At 37.1% G+C, this 15,259-nt stretch overlaps 1 protein-coding gene across 1 annotated transcript in view; it reads right to left on the reverse strand.

Moving 5' to 3' along the window:
• Positions 1–3,721: 3,721 nt before the first annotated feature.
• PolE1 (DNA polymerase epsilon catalytic subunit 1) overlaps positions 3,722–15,259 on the reverse strand; it is a 59,856-nt gene continuing 48,318 nt past the window's right edge. Inside the window, exons 26-29 of the mRNA XM_071674502.1 lie at positions 11,758–12,867; positions 9,917–10,095; positions 8,866–8,998; positions 3,722–7,749 (exon numbers count right to left, since the gene is read on the reverse strand). Of these exons, the coding sequence (XP_071530603.1) occupies positions 7,567–7,749; positions 8,866–8,998; positions 9,917–10,095; positions 11,758–12,867 (1,605 nt within the window). The 3' untranslated portion in view covers positions 3,722–7,566. The remainder of the gene's footprint in view (positions 7,750–8,865; positions 8,999–9,916; positions 10,096–11,757; positions 12,868–15,259) is intronic.

Genomic DNA, 15,259 nt, shown 5'->3' on the forward strand with positions numbered 1-15,259 from the left:
ATTTAGGAAAACAGGAAATGACATACCTATGAAAGAAGGAAAAGTGAGCTAGCTCAGAAATGTGGTCTCTGTGCAGAAGAAAAATGAGTGAAGAGAGGCACAGGATGAAAGTGAATAAAAGTGGAGTGAAAGGAATTCAAGCTTAAATGTGCAACTTAAGTGTATAGCAAGCTCATGGTGGGATGTAGAAGCGTGAGAAAGAGTAGCGAGTGGTGGAATGGAGTTATTTGCTAGTGAAACAAAGAAGGAAGGTTTATGGACTGCATCTACAGGGAAGGAGTGTGAATGATTGGGAGCAGTACAAATGAAAATGACGAGGTGAAAATAAATGTATAAAAGCTGAAAAGAACAAATGAGATATGGGGTGTGATAATATTGACAAACTTCAGAGAGAATAAGAAAATGTTTGAGCAGGTGGCAAATACATAAGATTGGAGCCAATAGTAAGGAGAATGGATGGAGAATTAAGAATAGGCAAAGAATGAAAAAGAGATGAAGTTAGTATTTTTAAGGATTGCTGAATGTGATAAATGAGAGGAAGATGAATGTGGTGTATCTGGGACAAGTAGGGATGCATTAAAATATCACATTAAATTGTATAAGTAAATGTGAGGAGGTAGTGAAAGCCTTTTGCAAGGTGAAGTATGGAAAAGTGGCAAGAGTGGATGGAATTGCACTTGAGTTTTTCAGGAAAGCAGGTGACAGTGTTACTGATTGGTTAGTCAAGCTGCTTGACATATATATCGCCTATGTTGAGATGCCTAAGAACAGGCAGAATGTGCATGTAGTCTCAAAAAAAAGTATCGGCCCCTCCGGGCCTGAAGTTTCTAATAATCTGCAACTGGCCAACTGAGGTTAAAACTTAACTTCACTGTCACCCTAATTCAACTGCATCAGGGTGGCAGCAAAGTCAAGTGTTAATCTCTGTTGGCCTGCTGTAGATTATTAGAAACTTCAGGCCTCGGGGACTGATACCTTTTGAGAGCCTGTACATACAGGAATACATAAAAAATGATTGAATTACAAAGGTACAAGTCCACTGATTATACCTAATAAGGTATACATGAGAGTGGCACTTGACAGGATGGCAACTTGCACAGAACAACTGGCTATGTAGAAGCATTGTAGCCTTAGGAGAGGTAAAGGTATGTGGACCAGTGTTTGCTTTTGAGAATCTGTTTGATAAATATTTGGAGAAGGTAAAGACTTGCTTGTAGCATTTATGGATCTGGAGAAAGCACATGATAGGTTTGAGATACCTTATGGAAGGTGCTACATATACATGGAGTACATTCAGAGTTACTTAATGCAGTGAGGAGTTTTTGCTTGGGGAGTAAAGCATGAGTAAGGGGATGTGCAGTTACTTGTAAAGAGGGTCTACATCAAAGATAGGTTGTCACCATGGCCATTTAACTCTTCAAAGACCAGTTGTCTGGAAGTCATCTTCCACACACAGTTAAGTGATATTTGAAAGATTTAGAAATGTATTGATAACCATTTTCAGAACACCAGCCAATGTTTGGGGAGCGATGATCTCTAAGCTGCTGAAGTGTGAAACAGGTTAGTTTTTTAATTTCTAGCCCAAACTGGTTAATTTCATGAAATATAGTTCATTCAGTATTTATATGCTGTTCCATCTTTGAGGTAATCCTGAAAGCACAACTGAATCAAGCATAATTCTTGCAAAGCCATCCTTTCTTTCTTTCTTATTTCTTAAATAAACATTTTTATCATGACTAACAACTCCTATAAGAGAGAGCTCACCAAAAGCCATGATATAACTACACACATACATTAACCTTATATTTATACTGTAAATTGAGAATCACATTATTTTCAAAGGTATACATACCTACACAGCTTTCCATGGTTTACCCCAGACGCTTCACATGCCTTGATTCAATCCACTGACAGCACGTCAACCCCTGTATACCACATCGCTCCAATTCACTCTATTCCTTGCCCTCCTTTCACCCTCCTGCATGTTCAGGCCCCGATCACACAAAATCTTTTTCACTCCATCTTTCCACCTCCAATTTGGTCTCCCTCTTCTCCTCGTTCCCTCCACCTCCGACACATATATCCTCTTGGTCAATCTTTCCTCACTCATTCTCTCCATGTGCCCAAACCATTTCAAAACACCCTCTTCTGCTCTCTCAACCACGCTCTTTTTATTTCCACACATCTCTCTTACCCTTACGTTACTTACTCGATCAAACCACCTCACACCACACATTGTCCTCAAACATCTCATTTCCAGCACATCCATCCTCCTGCGCACATCTCTATCCATAGCCCACGCCTCGCAACCATACAACATTGTTGGAACCACTATTCCTTCAAACATACCCATTTTTGCTTTCCGAGATAATGTTCTCGACTTCCACACATTTTTCAAGGCTCCCAAAATTTTCGCCCCCTCCCCCACCCTATGATCCACTTCCGCTTCCATGGTTCCATCCGCTGACAGATCCACTCCCAGATATCTAAAACACTTCACTTCCTCCAGTTTTTCTCCATTCAAACTCACCTCCCAATTGACTTGACCCTCACCCCTACTGTACCTAATAACCTTGCTCTTATTCACATTTACTCTTAACTTTCTTCTTCCACACACTTTACCAAACTCAGTCACCAGCTTCTGCAGTTTCTCACATGAATCAGCCACCAGCGCTGTATCATCAGCGAACAACAACTGACTCACTTCCCAAGCTCTCTCATCCCCAACAGACTTCATACTTGCCCCTCTTTCCAGGACTCTTGCATTTACCTCCCTAACAACCCCATCCATAAACAAATTAAACAACCATGGAGACATCACACACCCCTGCCGCAAACCTACATTCACTGAGAACCAATCACTTTCCTCTCTTCCTACACGTACACATGCCTTACATCCTCGATAAAAACTTTTCACTGCTTCTAACAACTTGCCTCCCACACCATATATTCTTAATACCTTCCACAGAGCATCTCTATCAACTCTATCATATGCCTTCTCCAGATCCATAAATGCTACATACAAATCCATTTGCTTTTCTAAGTATTTCTCACATACATTCTTCATTAAAATTTTTGTTACTGAAAACAGTGTTGATTATATAAAACTGGCAAGTTTTCATGATTTTCACACGAAACAATAAGCCAATTTACGTTCATAACTGTTAATGTCTGCAAAAAATTATATTTTCATGTCTACATATTTCTAATATGCATTCTGACAATCCAACAACACCAGATTGTAATATCATTACACTGACATATGCAGTCAGTTAGTGTGGGAATAAGACATCAAATATTGTTCATTTCTTGTTGACATGTTTCATTTTGAAGGCAAATTCTGATATTCCGATTATGCTATCTTTTCCGAATGTAACCTCCGACTGAAACACCTTATATTCATTAAGTAATATCAGTTCATCAGTACTGGCAAAGGGTTTAATTCAAAGGAGTCATCAAGGAAGTTACAGTTTATTACAGTACTGTGAAAACAGCTGAAACGTAAGACCAGTGCAGATTATTACATATCTGATAACTAGGAAAACATTTTATCAAAACCAACAATAGACTAATTTTGTTAGTACAGACTTCCCTATAAGCTTGAGAATATATTGATACTCATATATGTGGGATTTGAAAATGAGCTGCCTTTCTGAAATTACCTTAGGTAAGCTGTAACTCCTATCATTATATGCTTTGAACTTTTATGTGCCCTTACCTATTCTCTCTCTCTCTCTCTCTCTCTCTCTCTCTCTCTCTCTCTCTCTCTCTCTCTCTCTCTCTCTCTCTCTCTCTCTCTCTCTCTCTCTTCTGGGAGGCCTGTCCAGTTTTCTCACTAAAAAGGTGGCACTTTCTGTACCATGGCACATTAAGCTAAGTCTGAACTGGCAGAAGTTACTGGATTTTTTTTGTTGAATGTAAATTTTAATCAGAATGACTGTATGGTATCCTCACTGTAATCATAAGTTTCACCAACACAGTGAATATGTGTGTGATGATATATACTACATAAATAAACTGAGACCATATGCATCTGATCTGCTGCATGGAGTAATAATTGGAGTCAATAACACACGATTTGTGATTATAATCCTCCCTCTGAATAAATGACTATATCATAATTTTATTTTGCTTATGAGACCAGTTACAATTTCAGGTTTTCTTGGATCTACAAATTATCAACTTGGCTTCAAAAAGGGTCACAATACATGGACATGTGCTTCACTTTTGAAAGAATGATGTTGACTCACAGCAAATGTTACTCAACACATATTTTCAGAAGCTTAGGAGATATCTCACCCAAATGAATAAACACAACTTCAGCAGACTCTTCTGACAGAATTTATCACTGAACCATGAAAACCTAGTCTGCAGTCCCGGGACATAAGGTAATAGTGCTTTTTATGCGTAAATTATTTAGTTATATGGAATTTCTTAAGTTAGGATCATACACCTAAGTTGATCAAACAATTGAAATGAATGATAAAAAAATTATAAAAGGATTGAAACATACTTCTGTATAAATATCTAAAATGAAATATATTTTGTACTCATAAATCTATACCTTCACTGATCTGCTGCATGGAGTAATAATTGGAGTCAATAACACACAATTTGTGATTATAATCCTCCCTCTGAATAAATGACTATTTTCCATAACACTAGCCATCATAATTTTTTTTTGCTTATGAGACCAGTTACAATTTCAGGTTTTCTTGGATCTACAAATTATCAACTTGGCTTCAAAAAGGGTCACAATACATGGACATGTGCTTCACGTTTGAAAGAAAGATGTTGACTCACAGCAAATGTTACTCAACACATATTTTCAGAAGCTTAGGAGATATCTCACCCAAATGAATAAACACAACTTCAGCAGACTCTTCTGACAGAATTTATCACTGAACCATGAAAACCTAGTCTGCAGTCCCGGGACATAAGGTAATAGTGCTTTTTATGCGTAAATTATTTAGTTATATGGAATTTCTTAAGTTAGTTTTTTAGGATCATACACCTAAGTTGATCAAGCAATTGAAATGAATGATAAAAAAAATTATAAAAGGATTAAAACATACTTCTGTATAAATATCTAAAATGAAATATATTTTGTACTCATAAATCTATACCTTCACTATCTTCTTTATGTACTGTAATAAGCTTCCTTGCAGCATGATACTACGTTTCTGTTTTTGGCGGCATAAAATTGGCATAAACAGCAAGTAAAAAAATGATGCATGAACGGTGAAGTAATACTATTTTTGCATAGTTACTTATTTTTACTTAATATAGTTTAAAGGGATGGTATATATGAATACAATGAAAAAGATGAAAATTTTTGGAGAAATTGAATGAGAAATGAAAGGAGATTTACAAACTATTTTGGAATAAGTTGCCTAAATAAAACAAAAGTATGTGTTAGGAGTGAGTGTATTTGACAAGTCTGGGAAAATCCTTGTGATAAATAATGAAGTTTGTAAATGACAGAGAGAATACTTTTTTAAGAACTAACAAGAAAAGGTAGTGAAAGAGATGTGTCTATTGATACAATAGAATATGAGGTAAAAGGAAAAGAATATAAAAGGTAATCATTACAGAGGAAATAAGAATAATAAAGATCATAAATAATGGTAAAGCTGGGGGGATGAGTAAAGTGGTAAAAACTGAATGTGAAACAGCTGTGAGCTGATCTAGAGAAAGTGCATGAAAAAGTGGTCATGTGGCTGATGACTTGATGAAGGCAGTTCTTTTTCTAATATAAAAAGGAAGGATAAGTAAATTGGAATGATTTGATATACTGGGGTCAAGGTGCTGTCATTGGACTGAACTAGGGCATATGATGCATGTGGGGTACACCATGGAAAGGTCTGTGGGGGCTTGGTTGTGGAAAGGGTGCTGTGGTTTCAGTGCATTACATATAACAGCTAGAGAATGGATGTGAATGGGTGTGGCCTTCTTCATCTGTTCCTAGCACTACCATGCTAACACAGAAAATGGCGATCAAGTATGGGGGAAAATTAAAGGCGGAGAGTAAAAGCGAATGTAAGTATTACAAAGGAATAAGTCTCCTTTGCACAAATGGCAAGGTGACTGGTAGTATGGTGAATCAGTGTTAAAAGGTTTGATGAACCCCCCATTGGTAAAGAAAAAGGTGAATTTATGAAAAGTGAGGGTGTGTACTGTGTACATCATCATTTGCATTTACACAAGTGACTGAGCAAACTCTGGGGAAAGAGAGGATGGTGTTTGCAGCATTTATGGCTTTAGAAAAGGCATAAGACAGGAAAACACTATAGGAAGTATGCATGGAAGACTTCAAATACTGTTCACAGCAATATGATGTAATAAGAGCTTGTGTGTTAGAGGATGTTTGAACATGATTCAAAATAAAGGCAGGAGTGCATCGGGTTGTGAAATGTCACCATGGCTATTTCATGCTTTTATAGAAGGAGCATTACATGAGATGAGAGTGAGGTGGGGTTACAGTAGTGTAATACTTAACTGTGAAGAAACAGGATGAAAGTTGCTACATTTGCTGTATACATAGAATCATTTGTTCTTACGTAATTCAAAGGAAAAACTGGATAGAATAGTGGACTATATATATTACGTAAGTAGGATAAGGAGACTAAAAGTGAATGTAAATAAAGAAAAATGCAAGAGTTTGAATGGGATGGGCAATCATGGTGAAATATGTCTGTGGTGAAAAACAAAGTGGTGGACAAGTTTATTATTTAGGAGTAAAGTTTAAAATAAAAGAAGTCACGAAAGTGATAAAATTGAATTGCACTGAAAGTTCTGGTGAATGAGCAAAATTTAAGTGCAGTCTGTATAAGAAGCTTGTATGATGGAGTACCAATTCCAGCTCTTACGTGCTGATGGGTCATCCATCTTCCTATATGTCAAAATAGGTAAAAAATCAATGCAATAGAGATTTGTGCTTTGAATAGTATTATTGGAATTATGAGAATAAACAGAATGAAGATATGAGAAGCATATGTCTTGGGAAGAAATCAGTACAAAAGTGCATGGAAGAATGTCTTTTAGAATGGTTTGGCCATATAGGATGTTTGAAAGTTCATAAGTTAAAAATGATATTCACTATTGTAATGGAAGGTATAAAGAAGCAAGGTAGCATACAAAATAGATGAATGGATGCAGTTTGAAAAGTGATTAGGGCTAGGGACAATCCATATGAAGTTAGAAGAATGACTGGAGATTGGATGTAATGGAAGCAATCCGTACATAATGGTAGTGTGATAAAAGTGTGAGAGTTTCCAGATATAGATAGATAGATAGATAGACAGACAGAAGTGAAGGGAGATGCTAGTCTTATTGATGAATCAACTCAGGGTGCAGAGTGAAAAGTAAGTTCATACACACTAGGTATAAGCTGGAGTTTGAGTGATATCATAGGCTGCAGATATCTGATCAGCCTCATGGGAATTAGGAATGAAGGTAATGATGATGATAGAATATGATTTCCCTGCCAAAATATAAAAAAAAGTTGGAATTCTGTGAATTTGTAAAGCACTTTTTTTAAAGCACTCTAAAGTATCTTTCTGTAAATTATACATTAATCCAAGTATTATTTGCAATCATCCACTGTATGGTTTCCTTCAGAAATGGCATGTTATAAAAAGTGGCAATTTTGCTGAAGACTCTTAGTTTGTGACTGAACTCTTCACGATTCAGGAGGGTCTTGTAGCGTCCTCCACATGTGCAGTAGAGGGCCATGTTGGGCTGCTTAACCTACAAGAAGATAATTAATCAACATTATTCCATTAAAACAAGTCATGTAATGGATTGAATACGACATAATAAATCCTCTTAAATGTACTATTCTCATACACATATGTATTTATACCTGCAGATAACCAAGAAGACGGATGAAGGAACGAAGTGGGTGAGTCTGGTAAGTGGAAATGTCTAGTTGAAAGGATAGGTCTGATGGATGAATTTGTATGGGTAACTGGCAGATAATGATGAGTGGCTGTCTGAGGTAAGATGGGTTACTGGATGAATAACAGTGGGTGAAATAATCAGTGGAATAAATGGGTGTAAGAGGAAATGGGCAATGTTCTGAGGGTATTTAATTTGTTAGTAGAAATAAAAAAGCATGCCCCTGCCTCATACTCAGGAATCTCTACTTACAGATCTACAACTGCAGTCAAAAGTAACCCTGACAGAACAAATAAATGCCGAAATGATCTGACAACTACTAACCAAATGCCTACCCAATTCACAGTACTCTACTGGACATCCACACATCTGAAACCATACTCCCCAAACAAATGGGAGTCACATGAATTGCAGGTAATAGTTCAAGGTATTTTTTAACCAGAAAAACTTTGTTTTAAAACTGAAATATAACAATGAAAAGCTTCTGTACCTAAAATGATCAAGGTTCTCATAATGCTTCCCCAGATCGACAGATACCAAATAAAAGTAAAACAAACAATAAAAAATATATGTCTATATTAGTAGATGGGACATTCTTCGTCTGTTTCCTGGTGCTACCTCGCTGACACGGGAAACAGAAATTAAATATAATAAATAATAAATATTACAATAAAGAGTTTATTTTTATATATGACACATTTACCTGAATGACTACCCCAGATGCAGTTACATTAAATAAAGTTTTGCTTGCATATAGTTAGAGTAATAATGCTTGGAAAAGCTCTCTTGCATTGTATATTACCTTAACAGTAAACTCAAGTTACAGCTGCTGGCTTGTGCTGATATTGGGTTTTTGAAATATTGCTCTTGAAATAATTATGCTATACAATACAAAGTAATATTCAGTAATCTTACAAAGTACTGACTCTAATGAAAACTTGTATAACCATAAAGGCATATCCTGACCTGTGAACAGCGATCACACTGAAGATCCTGAAGAACATGTGCCATGGAGTTGGTGTGGATGAGAACAAGCAGTAGATGTTCTATTTCACCAGCTGAATAACTTGTATTGCATACAGGACACAGCCAGACTCGCCTATAAATATGAAAAGTAGTTACGAAAATATAAGAACAATAATAGTCATGTTAATATAGAAACAATTTCCAAGATATTTTGTTATATTCTTCTCCCTTGCTTAGGGTACCTGACTGTACCTATAAGAACTATGGGAGAGGTGAGAGCAAGTGAGAAGTCTAGCATAAAAACATCTTTTAAACAGGCTGCCAAAATGACGTTAAATTTATTCAAAAAAGTTGTGAGAAATATTAACATGAGAAATGTAAAGATAACTAAGGACTTAAATGTTACATCTGCAATAAAAAGATAAAAAGGACAAGCTGTGGTGGTATGGCCATATACACATGGTAAAAAAAGTATTTTACCTCTTCTTGTGAGAAAAAATACAACATCAAAGATGAAGATTTTGAGAAATGCCCATTGGTCTAAATGCCCATTGGTCTGGCCTCACATTTGTTGTTCTGCTCTCATGATTTTGTAAAATATCAATTGCTAGGGACGTTTCCTGTCATTTGCCATAACAAATCTTCCACTGAACTAATATTTCAGTAGAAATAAGTATAAAGTGGGACTACCATAAATGCATTCACACTCAACCCTACCAAGATAACATGTATTGGACTGATAATTTCAAATTCACTGGACCCATCTAGGAAGATACACATTTCACTGTGTGTACAAAGGATGGAGACACGAAATATGCCAAGAAGTATCTGAAATGAACGCCTGAAGGAATATATACACAAAGACATCCTACAATAAGATGAACTGAGTGCCTTAAGAGCTCACTTGAAGAGGAAGACACTTCAGGAAGCTTAATTGGAAGGCCAGCAACTGACAGACTAAGTCTACCTGGCATCTAGTGAGAAAGGTGACCCATAGAATATACTGAAACACAGCTTGAGAGAAAATGCAGTTTTTATCTTAAGTACTCACACTCCATGCTCCACAGAATGATAAGGATCCTTGCAGAGGTCAATGTTGCGGCAGTGATTACAGGCACGGCAAATCACCTCAGGCAGAACATAAGAAACACATGGGTCCTTCCACTCAGCCTCTGGGGAAAATTCTCCGATGTTTAATAGCTTGAGCAGGTCTCGGCGAAGCTTGCAAACCTGATAATCGAATTACTGTTGTAAATTTAATCTTAAAAACCAAGATTTGCAAAGATTTTGAAACATTTCTTCAAACAAACAAATAAAACCAGAAATATTGGCCCTGCTAACATACTCACCAATTTAATATTATGCATAGACCATAAAGCAAATAAAAAGGTCAAATGACCCTATTAAGTAATTCCTACTGCATATGAATGCAAAAAAAGATCATAATATTAAAAATTCACTGTCATATTTAGTTAATAACCAGTTAGTTCTTTTCAGGTGTCATCTAAAAAGTTGATGGTTTTCCTAAAAGCAAACAGCTTGTCATGATCACTGATATAAAGAACCCTCAAATAAATGCATAAATTGACACCATTCCAACAAACTAAACATTTTTCAAGATACGCTTGAAGACATCATTAATTGTATGAAATTATTAACTTTCCATCAGATATACATTTACGTCAGATTACCCCCACTACGTTAGAGGCACACAAATGAATGTAGTGTACATATTATGACTACATGGAATCTATGTGGATTGTGACTGCTCCATAAAACAGAGTTTCTTGAAAAGATGTATCGACAAAGAATTGAAAATGCCAAAAATCTGAGTGGATATGCAAATTATTCTTCAAGCAGAATCATATATGAAATGAAAAAGTGTACCAAAGTTTTAAGGAATTTTTTAAACAAATGTTAGATGAAGATAAACAACAGCCATCACATTACATTTCTTATATTTAAGCACAAAAAAATTATCATCAATAAAAGTAAAGTAAGTTGTAGGTGTAGGGCAAGAAAGGATAGTTAGAGTGAGTTCAGACGAGAAGGACCTGAATGAAGTGACTTACTTTTGGCTCCTGAGAATAGACATGGCAACAGATTGAACTATGAAAGTTTAATTGAACCATAGGATGGAGGAGGGGGCAAAGGTCATGAATGCACTGAGGAGTATGTGGAAAGAAAGGTCACTGCCCATGAAGGCAAAGATGGTACATTTGCTGAGATATCAGAGATATAGTCTGGATAATCGTGTATAGATGCATGACATGGGACCTAGATCCAAAAGTACAGGAGACATGTCAAAAATGAGATGTTTGAGGACAATGTGTGAAGAGAGGAGAGCTGAGTAAGGAACGACAAGGTACAAAAGATATGCAGCAATAAGTGGAGTATACTCTAGAGAATTGAAGAGGGTGTGTTGAAGTGGTCTGGACATAGTACAAAATTAATTAAATAAAGAGTAAGAGGATATACATGTCAGAAGTGGAAGGAACAAGGCAGAGTGGGAGACCAAGGATGAAATGGAAGGGTGACATAAAAGATCCCTTGTGTTACTGGGCAATGAGCATGCAAGAGAATGTAAGGTGTGTATGGGATAAAGAGAACTGGAGTGATATGGTATACAGGGCACATCTTGTTGTCAATAGGCTGAAACAGAGAACAGGAAGTGGGCTTGGCTGTGGATTGGGGGCTCTGGTTTTGGTGCATCATACATGACAGTCAAGAGAGTGGGTGTGAACTTGTTTGGAAGCAAAGAAAGACAAGGATATGTGAAAAAGAACCTTTTTGCTTTGAAAATATGTACAGGTAGTAAGCCTTTCATGTAAATCAATAAAGTACATAAACAAAATCAAATGTGGCTATAAAGTCTACTTCTCCATGACATACCTGTTCTGTAACTGATGAGTCCAAGGATAAAACCTTGACAACACTTTTCACAAACTCTAGTGCTGGACTACTATTTTGATCATATGAAGTTATCACTGGGGACAACTCTTCTTCCTTTTCTCTCCCACTGGTTCCTCTCTTCTGAATCTTCTGTGTAATGAAGTAAAGCTTTTGTGCCAGTTCTCCAGATACAAGATCCTGTGCAAACTCTACATATCCCTGAAGAGCATCTTGAGGTTTGCGACTTGCCTGACTAGAAACTTTACGCTTAACAGGAGTATTGCCAGGAGTATATCGCCCGCTTTCTTCTTGCTGTTTTTCAAATACAGCATTTATATAAGATGCTATAACATTGTTGAAGCTGCTCTGACAACCACACCATTCAGGGAGATATTCAGCCATATTCCAGTTCATTTCAATGACTGGACCATCTTCCTCTCCTTCCCCTTCTTCATTATTTTCAGTATTATTTTGCCTTTCAAGATAATCGATTTCTTCATCATCAGAATCTTTATTTTCATTAAGAGTTTTTTCTGTCTGAGAGATATCCTTTGGTAATTTTCCTTTTATGCCACCATGATTTGCTTGGTCCAACCACATGAGATATTCCCAACATTGGTTAAAGGAAATATCAATAGAATGAAATAGCTCTTTACCACGAATGCTGTTCACTATATACTGTACGTAAGCAATAGCATCGTCTACTCTCCTCTTCTTGGTGCACAGAACTATTTTATTGAAATTGGCAAAGACAATGACAGACCCCAAACGCTTAAATTCTGCTACAAGATGGAGAAACAGTTTGTGCATGAGTGTGTGAAGGATGCGATGAAGTGCAGGATCATACATGAGTGAGCCTGAATCACGTAACCATCGGTAGAAATGTATTATCTGGAAGTCAGCAAATACATTCTGGTAGAGAGAAACATCTCGGAGCCAAGCAGCCACCATCTGGCGGAGAATCCTAAATGCTGGAGCACATCGGGCAGTTTCATCATAAGCTGTAAGTGATGACTCAGCTCCACCTATCATGTCTTGTAAAGAGGCTTGAGGTGCAGCATCAAAGGCTACACTACTACTAGTCCCTTCCAGTTCATTTATGTGATGTGTCTGCAATTAGGAAATTATATTTATGACAGTATTTTACAATATATAATGGAAAACATAAATCACCTTATTTATCTAATATTATCACACCTATTTCCATTAAGTGGGGTACATCAGATGCATAGAAGAGAAAAAGTGAGCTAAGGTGATGTGGAGAAACCTGAAAACTTCTAACAGAGGTTGTAAATGAGATCTGTGATATGACATTGACAATGTAGTGTAGAAAAGGTGGAACCAACTGGTGAAATGAGATGACAAAACTGGCTGATATAAAAAAGGAGTTTGAAAGAAGATGAATCTTCTACAAAATACCAATGAATTTAGGGCTACAAGACTTAAAGAATTCAGGGATGATAAGCAATAGGAAAGCAAGAAGGATATCTCAAAAAGAATGAATAAAAGTTAAAGGAAAACAAGTTATTTCTAAAGGAGATAAACATAAGCAGAAGAGAGGCATGTGTGAAAACTGAGGATGCACTAGATAAGCTAGGGAAGCCTCATGTTACAAAGTATAGAGCTGAGAAGTGGAGAGGCTACATTAAACACCAGAGGTAATGATATAAGATATGATATACTTGGTAAACGAGGATAAGAATGGAAGTTGGAAGAGTGTAAAATAGAAGTGGGAGATACGAGGACATGAAAAAGGAGGTATGGTATAAGTAAAATTTCAAAAATAAGGGGTGTTCCTTGAAGGTTACAAAACAAGGTGGAATTAGGAAGGGAAGGGAGTGCAAATACCATATTTTTGCATGTATGCAAACTGTGGCAAAAGCTTTAAACTGGAGAAATTTTATATAGCAGTAAAAGATTTAGAAAAGACATATGACAGAGTCAACAGGAAACATCTCTGGGAAGTTCTGTCAATGTATGGTGCACACAGAAAACTTCTGAATGCTGTTAGGAGCATTTATGATGAAAGATAGCACAAGTACACAAGTAAGTGGTGGTAAAAGAGAGAAGTTTTGAAGTAAATGTGGAATATTATCAAGGTTGTATAATGTTATCAAGGTTGTTTATCTAACCCTTTGGATGGGCATTATGAGAAAAGACAAAGAGGTGAGTGATACCAGTTTACAACTCAACCATGGAGAAAGACAATGTATGATTCCATAGATGTATGGAGATAATGCTGTTCTCTTAGCTGAATCTGAAGAGTGTGGCAGAAAGGTGGAATGCTTTGATTATAGGAAGAGAACGCTGAAGTAAAGAACGTGTTGGAATACACAGGATGTACAGTAACATCAGTCTGAATGGTAAATAACAAAAGTAAATGAGTTCACAGTGGATGGGATAGAAGTTGACTAAGGATGGAAGAGGAAAAGTTGCAGGTCAAAGCAAAATCATGGAGAAAAATTGGAGGTCAACTGACAGTTCTAATGACTGGAAAGAATCTAAGAGTGGTGCCCATGGAAGAAGTTTGCTTTAAGCACTACTTTTTTTTTATATGTGAGCAGAGACAACATGAGCAACTGAGGCCCTAATCAAGGCTATCTCATTAACGTTATATATTATTAGTATTATTATTTTGCTTTGTCGCTGTCTCCCGCGTTAGCGAGGTAGCGCAAGGAAACAGACAAAAGAATGGCCCAACCCACCCACATACACATGTATATGCATATACATCCACACACGCAAATATACATACCTATACATCTCAATGTATACATATATATACACACAGACATATACATATATACACATGTACATAATTCATACTGTCTGCCTTTATTTATTCCCATTGCCACCCCACCACACATGGAATAACAACACCCTCCCCCCTCATGTGTGCGAGGTAGCACTAGGAAAAGACAACAAAGGCCCCATTCATTCACACTCAGTCTCTAGCTGTCATGTAATAATGCACCAAAACCACAGCTCCCTTTCCACATCCAGGCCCCACAGAACTTCCCATGGTTTACCCCAGACGCTTCACATGCCCTGGTTCAATCCACTGACAGCACGTCGACCCCAGTATACCACATCGTTCCAATTCACTCTATTCCTTGCACGCCTTTCACCCTCCTGCATGTTCAGGCCCCGATCACTCAAAATCTTTTTCACTCCATCTTTCCACCTCCAATTTGGTCTCCCACTTCTCGTTCCCTCCACCTCCGACACATATATCCTCTTGGTCAATCTTTCCTCACTCATTCTCTCCATGTGACGAAACCATTTCAAAACACCCTCTTCTGCTCTCTCAACCACACTCTTTTTATTACCACACATCTCTCTTACCCTTACATTACTTACTCAATCAAACCACCTCACACCACATATTGTCCTCAAACATCTCATTTCCAGCACATCCACCCTCCTGCACACAACTCTATCCATAGCCCACGCCTCGCAACCATACAACATTGTTGGAACCACTATTCCTTCAAACATACCC

Source organism: Panulirus ornatus, chromosome 20 (assembly GCF_036320965.1).
Source record: "Panulirus ornatus isolate Po-2019 chromosome 20, ASM3632096v1, whole genome shotgun sequence".
Taxonomy (NCBI): Eukaryota; Metazoa; Arthropoda; class Malacostraca; order Decapoda; family Palinuridae; genus Panulirus; species Panulirus ornatus.